General features: G+C 42.7%; 1 protein-coding gene across 1 annotated transcript in view; it reads left to right on the forward strand.

Moving 5' to 3' along the window:
• CSTL1 (cystatin-like 1) overlaps positions 1-4879 on the forward strand; it is a 5882-nt gene extending 1003 nt beyond the window's left edge. The window contains exons 2-3 of the mRNA XM_006860752.1: positions 3926-4039; positions 4796-4879. Coding sequence (XP_006860814.1) covers positions 3926-4039; positions 4796-4879 — 198 coding nt within the window. The remainder of the gene's footprint in view (positions 1-3925; positions 4040-4795) is intronic.
• The last annotated feature ends 3319 nt before the right edge of the window (positions 4880-8198 follow it).

An 8198-nucleotide genomic window follows, 5' to 3' on the forward strand; every position in this document is an offset into this window, starting at 1 on the left:
TCTCTTCTTTTCTTTACGTGAACTATTTTGGCCTAATCCTTTTTTTTCAAAAAGAATGGTTACTATTTCACGGAGAGAGATAAGATCTTGCTTTAATACAGTTAGCTTCAATTGACCTTGAACTGAATCTACAAATTTCAGAGGGATGACCTCTTCGTCAATGCTTGATACACATTCACAAATAAATGAACTGAGAAGATCCGTATTTAGATAGCTCGTCCAATAGAGGTTCCAAAATAAAGGCAGATGTCCTCTGCTCATGAAGAACCTCGCAGAATCGAAGGATCTTAGAATAACAGAGTTTTCGAATGATGAAATTATAGAATCTTAGAATTGTAGAATCCAAAACTGGAAGGGACCCCTTACGTGGAAAAAAAACAACAGAAAATTGAAGCTCACTGAACTATGAACTCTTTAGGGACAGGGTTGTGTCCTGGTCATCCAGGGCACTGAGCCCAGCACACAGTAACACAGTAAGGACATTGTAAATTGTTTATGATCAGTGATGAGTCCCTACGCCACTGCTAGCTGAGAGGTTGTTACTTCAAACCCACTCAGAGACACCTTGGGAGACCAGCCTGACAATACAATTCTGAAATATCAGCCTTGGTCCACTGTAGAGCACTTCTACACTGCACATGTGGGTCACCACGCAGCAGAATCGACTTGACAACAACCAACAACACTCAAAAGTGAGTTCAATAAGCTACTTTAGTAAGTTACACCACACAATATTTATTCTAATCGTTTATAGGAAATAAATGAGTCAACAATTAACTATTAATGGAGTAATAATGCAAAAGAATGCAAGAGGGGCATCTACCCACCCATCCACCTACCCATCTATCCATGCATCTATCTACCCAATCATCCATCCAGCTACCCTTCCTTCCTTCCTTCCATCCATCCACCTACCACCCACCCATCCATTCACCACTCACCCACCCATCTATCCATTCATCTATTCACTCATCCATCCACCCGTCTACCTACCCACACATCCATCAACTCACACACCCATCTATCCACCCACTCATTCACTCATCCATCTCCTACCATGCCACGCCAGGATTCCAGTGTATAATTTGTTGTTGTTGTTATGTGCTGTGGACTCGGTTCCGACTCATAGCGACCCTGTACAGGGTTTCCGAGGATGTAAATCTTTACGGGAGCAGAAAGCCTCATCTTTCTCCCACGGAACAGCTGGTAGTTTTGAACTGCTGACCTTGCGGTTCACAGCCCGATTCTTAACCACTATGCTACCAGAGCTCCTTGTAGTCCAGCACAAACTGCACCACTGAGGTTGAGTTAGCAGAGCAGAGGCAATACCATCATAGTTTCATTAACTAGAGTAGAGGAAATAATAATTGAGTAGAAAGAAAAGACCTTAGGCACAAAGAAAAGCAGTTGGAATAGTAGAAACAGCAGGGGTGGGGACAAATGGAAGCAGATAATGTGTAGACATTCTCAGAGTGCCCCTGACTCAAAACAGTTACTCACTTTTGTCACAAGATGGCGGTTTTGCTCATTGTCAGCGCTATAAAGCAGTGGCTCTGGTAGCGTAGTGGTTACGAATCGGGCTGCGAACCGTAAGGTCAGCGGTTTGAAACTACCAGCCGCTCCGCGGGAGAAAGATGAGGCTTTCTACTCCCGTAAAGATTTACACCCTCGGAAACCCTGTACAGGGTCGCTATGGGTCGGACCCGACTCGATGGCACTTAACAACAACAACAACAATTTACCAAAGTACTTGTAGGAGCTGGTTTGTTCTTTTTAGTCTTCCCCTGGAGAAATCTGAGAATCCTAAGACCTGTCTTGTGAAACCAATTCATGATCACAAACAGCTTATTATAAAATAGTTGATTATGAGCAAACTTTTGATGTCATTCTGGTTGATTAGTAGACAGAATAGGGTTCCCCTTCGTAGCTGGGAGACCTTGGGCCAGACCCTTTACCTGTTGCAGGATGACTGTATGTATTCTGATCTCTCACAGAGGCATGTAAGAGTCAGTTTGTGCTTAGCTACAAACTCCCCACCTGCCTTAGTCTAGTGCCATTCATACTCTGTAGACAGCAGTTTCCACATCTATAATATACGGTGACCAAGAGTGAATGAAGTATTTAGCACAAAGCTGACATCTAAGGGGACTTTGAAAAGTTCAAGGAAAAATTCCATTATTTTTAAATCCCACTTTCCCTCGAGCTTTTTGATGCCATCTCATAAAGTTGTGCTTGGGGAAATATTTGTTAAATTTTTCTGTTATCATTTAACAATCAAGTTTAATAATGAATAAGAGCGCACTTTGCACAATAGAATTCCAGTTAAATTTATAATCAGTGTTTTAGTTTCTTCTTACTTACAGATAGTCCTGAAGGTAAAATTATATACTGAGTATGGAAGAGCCTGGTACAAACCCCACAAGATGCCAACTGCTCTTTGATGAGCGCACACATACCTAGGAGTGTTATACTCTAGGTCCTTTGGACTCATGCTGGGATGGGGGTCTCTGTACTGCACACAAGCCTACTTCCCCTATGTTCATTCCTGAAGTTTTCTGTGGGTACCTTCCTCCTGCGGTTGGTGTGAGCACTGTCTGCCTCTATTGCCATCCCAGAGAGTCCTAGGTTATCTCATTTGGTTTTACTAATGACACTTGGACAAGGGCACAGGAAACTTTCAGGAACTTCTCATTTTATTCAAGTGCAGAACCCTTGAATCTGCAAAGTTACTTAGGGAATCCAATGTGGTTTCCAAAAGGCAACAATGACTATGAAACTATTTGTAAGTGTTTCACTTACGGATGTCTGTCTCCACAGAGATATTTCACATTCTTTATCCCCTCTAGTCCTCATATCCTTATACTTAGACACAAATAAAAGAAGATAAGCACAACCAAAGAAATAGCCATTGGCATGCAACCTCCATACTTTACATATTCATCACATCCCCTTCCTTCATGCATTATTCCCATTTTCTATGTTGTTGTTGTTGTTATGTGCCTATGTGCAGTGGAGTCGGTTCCGACTCATAGTGACCCTGTACAGGGTTTCCGAGGCTATAAATCTTTACAGGAGCAGAAAGCCTCATCTTTCTCCCGTGGAACAGCTGGTAGTTTCAAACTGCTGACCTTGTGGCTCGCAGCCTGATTCATAACCACTACGCTTTCTAAAAGACTATGAAAACGGAGGATGGAGTCCTGGTGTGGCGCTGTGGGTTAATGTGCTGAAACTTATGCGTAACTCTTATCTTCTGTTGCTATCCCAGCTCCATACTTGCTTCAAAGGACTAAAGAGGGCCCCTGATAACTAATATTCATGGACTTTGAAGAATGTTGCAGACACCTTGTTAAATACTTGTATGTGTGCTTTCACTTAACCCTTGATCAGACAAATTGATTATCCGTACTCTGTAAGTGAACAAACAGACGGCTAAGTAACTTGCAGTTAGTAAATGCGAAGCCAGACCCCAAACGAATTCAATGTGAAAGCTCATGTGTTAAGTTGCACTGCTAAAACTGCTTTCCATGAAGTTTGTCAGAGAGGCAAGAGAGAAGAAATGAATCGGGTATGAAGAGCTAAAGGTATAAGGTTCCGACTGTTTGAATAATGAGGAGCCTTTGTACAGATTTGGGAGTGGTCTGTGGTTGTCTCCCAGGTTGTCCTGCCTTGTCCTGAGGTTGGATGGGAAGCAGGTGAGAAACTATCTGTGGCCACAGCAGCAAACCCAGTCAGAACACAAGAGTAGGGAGGGGCCAAGGTGTTGGTTGTCTTTGTGATTTCTCCAACTAGAAGGGGCGGAGGAAATTGCATTCTTCAGCTAGGAAGGGAGGAGGAACTGTGGCTCTCTGGGCTGGGCTTCTTTCTAACTCTCTCTGGAGACTCAACACCTTGGTTTCATACTAACTGTGGAGTTGCTTCCTGGTAGTTAACAACGGGAGTGGAGTATTTGTTAACTGTGAAGATTGGCAGGACCAAATGCAAGAGGAAAAGCATGAAAAACCATTCCTGCCCCTTTCAAAGCAAGAAAAAACTAAAAAAGGTATGTGGTGGGAATCATCTGAGAAGGAACTCATAATCAAACAAGGGTAAAAGAAAAAGGCTGACTGGACAGTTTCCTAACAGTATGGATTGGGAGCAGAACAAGGCATAGCTCTAGGGGAGTACTCAATGGGAGTGGGGTGGGGCAGGAAGGCAGGCAAGCTCCTTAATTGGAGTTTGGGGACGAGGGATGAGGAGGCCCTTGAGTAACCTGGATTCCTCTGGCTGATTAGTATTGCCCTCCTTGCCTTTCTAGTCCATCTCCTCTCACCCTTACAGTAGATGTCGTTTTTCCTCTTTTTTTGGAGACCTTGTTCAGGTCTTTGAGGACTATCCAGTGTCTTCCTCCTGCCATTCTTGATCTTCCCGGTCCCTCTTGATGGCACCCTCACGTGGGTTGGCAGACATGATGGTCTACCCATGTCTGTGGTATAGGTAGGTGCAAGAGGACTGGAGGTGGTGTTACTGCCCTGCTGCAGTCTGACTGGTTTTCTGGTCCGGGCTCTGATAAGGCCGCAGATTTCAGTTGTGCCTGTTGCATGGCCTCAGGTGGTGGGGCCTGTGAAGCCTAGGGTGACATTCCTGACCCCACAATGTGACACATGCGCAACTCCAGCCTAGCTACCCACATGATCAGTGAGTAGACACGGCAATGGCTCCCCTCTTCCTTGGGGAGGGCCTGCAGGTGCAGAACATTGTTACTTGCCTTTGAGAACTATTTCCCCCAAAGCTGACTGTTCTCTTTCTCCTTCCACAGAGTTTCATTTGTGATTTTTTGATATACACTGTGCCCTGGATGCAGTATTATCAACTCTGGAACAATTCCTGTCTGGAAGGCTAAGCAAGCTAGTGCAAAGACCCTCAATTACGATGTTACAGCAGTTTGCTGTGTGTTTTCTGTTATGACAATCTAAAAAGACTTTCTCTCCCTCATTGGGGTCTCTATACATTGCTTCCATGCACATACAAATGCACATATGCATCACATATATGCACACAAACCAAATGCTCACATATTTACACATTCATTGGTCTTTAATGGCAAAAATTTGAGCAGAACAGCCCCATAATTTTTTTTTTTTTTTTTTAACTTTAGCCCATCATATTTGTGGCTTTTCTGGATTTCAGAATATCTCTGACCTCTGGCCCAAACTTAAGGAATTCCTATTTATTTTCCATGAATACACAACACTGTCTAATACGTACTTCGTGAGTATTGGGGGTCTTCAAGACCAAATGCACATTTAGTTACTTACTAGGGGACTTACAACATTCACTCTTATGGCTAATATTTATTACAGTAAAAAGGCACCAAGTAAAATCAGCAAAGGGAAAAGGTGCATGACGTGTAGTCTAGAGGAAGCCAGGAGCAAGCTTCTAAGAGTCTGCTCCTGGTGGAACCACACAATGTGAATGAAGTGTTGTTAACCAGTGAAACTCATTAGAGACTTAGTACTCAAGGTTTTTATTGGAGGCTGGTCATATAGGCACCCTCTTCCTGGCCCATATCAAGATTCCAGATGCTCAGAAGGAAAGAAAATGCTCAGTATAAACCACATTGTTTGTACAAACAGTTCAGGGACAATTTGCCATTCTTGTAATTTAGAAAATATTTTATATTAGTGCTCTGGTAGCATAGTGGTTACGAATCGGGCTGTGAACCGCAAGGTCAGCAGTTTGAAACTACCAGCTCTTCCACGGGAGAAAGATGAGGCTTTCTGTTCCCATAAAGATTTATAGCCTCAGAAACCCTGTACAGGGTCACTATGAGTCGGAACCGACTCCACGGCACATAACAACAACAACAACAACAACAGGAACTATTTACTATTTGAATTCCCAGATTTTTTAGTCAAGGCCAAGTTTGCAGGCAGGCCTGTCCCAGGACAACAGTCACTGACCTAATGTGTTCCTCTTTTCTGTACTATGAGTTATTGAGCCTCCTATTGTTCCTTCATTGCTGGTGAAAGGCTTTGGCCCTCCAATACTCATAGCTGAGCAGAGAAGGTGAGCATTAGACTAGACACGGGAAGATGAAGTTGCCTGATATACTAATAGCAGATAAAGTAGACTTCCATGCGAAAAAAAAAAAATGAACAGAAGCAGGGATTTTATATAACGATTCAGGTGTGGAGCTGCAGGATAAGCACTGAACCACAGGTTGGTTGTTCAAAAGTTACCTGCCACTCCTCAGAAACCTTATATGGGATCACTATGTATCAGAACCAACTCAACGGCAATTACCAACAACAATAACCTCTGGAATCCTGGTGTGGTATTGTGGGTTAATATGTTGGACTACAAGATTGGTTTGAACTGCAAGGTTGGTGGTTCAAGCTTACCAGTCGCTCCTTGGGAAACCCTATACAGGGTCACTATGGGTTGGAACTGACTTGACAACACTTAACAACAATAACAACAGCAACAGCTAATGTGGAAAATAGTTTGTTTATTTAAAGGAGTCCTGATTTGGTGGTGTAGGATAAGCACTGGACGACAAAGTCAGTTTGAGCCACAAATCCGCAGTTCAAATTTACTGGCCACTCATTGGAAGCCCTGTACAGGGTCACTATGAGTTGGAGTCAACTCAATGGCACTTAACAACAACAACACAGCTACTCTGGAATACATTTTGTCAATTTACCAAAGGACCCAGGAATCTTACTTCTGGGTGTTTATCATTGATAAATGAAAACTTATATCTACATAAAACCTGTACACAATTTTTTTTCTTCTTCTTCTTCTATTCTGTAAGATTTATTAACCACCTCTTCTGTGCCAGGCATTAGTTTTAGAGCTAAAGCAATGAAGAAATATTGTTGTGGGCCCCACTTCAAGATAGATTACATAATTATGAAGAGAAACAAAACAAAAACAAGCACATAATATACAATTGTGAAAAAATGCTCTGAAGGAAAATGTAGTATATAGTACCAGAGGTCTGTTCTTTGGGGAGCAGACCTTAAAGCCAAGGCTAAAATGGTGACACATATTGGAATCATAAATATCTAAGGAAAGAGTGTTATGCCCAAGGAACAGTCAGGGAAATGGCACTGTGGTTGTTGTTATTGTAAAGTGCCATCAAGTCGATTCTGACCCATAGCGACCCGGTATAGGGTTTCCAAGGAGCAGCTGGTGAGCTTGAACCGCCGACCCTGCAGTTCAAACGGCTTTGCAGTCTGGCGCATTAACCCACAGTGCCACACCAGGACTCCTGGTAGGAAGGCTTTTATTGCATTTGGAGAACAAATCACTGGCATATGTGACTTTAGAACAATGAGCTAAATGGAAGAGGAGTTAGGAGACAAGTATGAAGACATAGACTGGCCAAGGAATTTTTATTTTGTTGTGACTAGAAACGATTTGAGGATTTTAACAAGAGATAGTAAATCTTAAGGTTTGTAGAGAATTTAGTCTCTTTGGTGACTGCTCAGCTCTGCAGCTGTAATGTGAAATTAGCTTTAGAAATATGTAAATGATGGGCATGGTTATTGTCTTAGTTATCTAGGGCTACTATGACAGAAATACCACAAATATATGGCTTTAACAAACAGATTGTTATCTCTCATCATTTGTTGTTGTTAGGTGTTTGGCATTTGTGAATGACATCCGCATACTCCAGAATTGTATTGCGAAGATCTGACTCTTTGAGACCTAGGAGGTTATGGTCCTACCCATTGAGACCCCAGAGACCATGGCCCCACCTTTGAGATTCCAGAAGTTGTGACCTGACCCTTTGAGAATAAGGTAGCTCTGATTTCTGTGCTTTTTGAATCTCTAGCTATAGTTCTTGGTTCCTAGGCCTGTCACTTCCTTGACCTCTCTGGCCTCTAGGGCTGGCCCAGCCTCTGCTTTTACTGGCAAACTTATGGAGCTCTTAGGTCTACCAACATGTACCTGGAGATACTCTATTCTTCCAGTAAGGCTTAGTGCAAAGGTGGTCAGGTCTCTCAGGTAGCTTCCTGCCTGAAGGCACTCAGCTCTCTTGCTCTGTCAGTTGGCTCCAGTACAAGTCTCCAGTTTCTCTTTTTCTGCTTCTCTTTGTCTTCACGTTCTCTGGTGAAAATCTCTACACAATTCTTCAAAGAAACTTTATTTGTAATCACTCCTAACAGAAAACAACATGTCCTACAAAAGGTGAAGAATTAAACTATGGTGCA

This window comes from Chrysochloris asiatica, unplaced genomic scaffold (assembly GCF_000296735.1).
Source record: "Chrysochloris asiatica unplaced genomic scaffold, ChrAsi1.0 scaffold00039, whole genome shotgun sequence".
NCBI lineage: Eukaryota > Metazoa > Chordata > Mammalia > Afrosoricida > Chrysochloridae > Chrysochloris > Chrysochloris asiatica.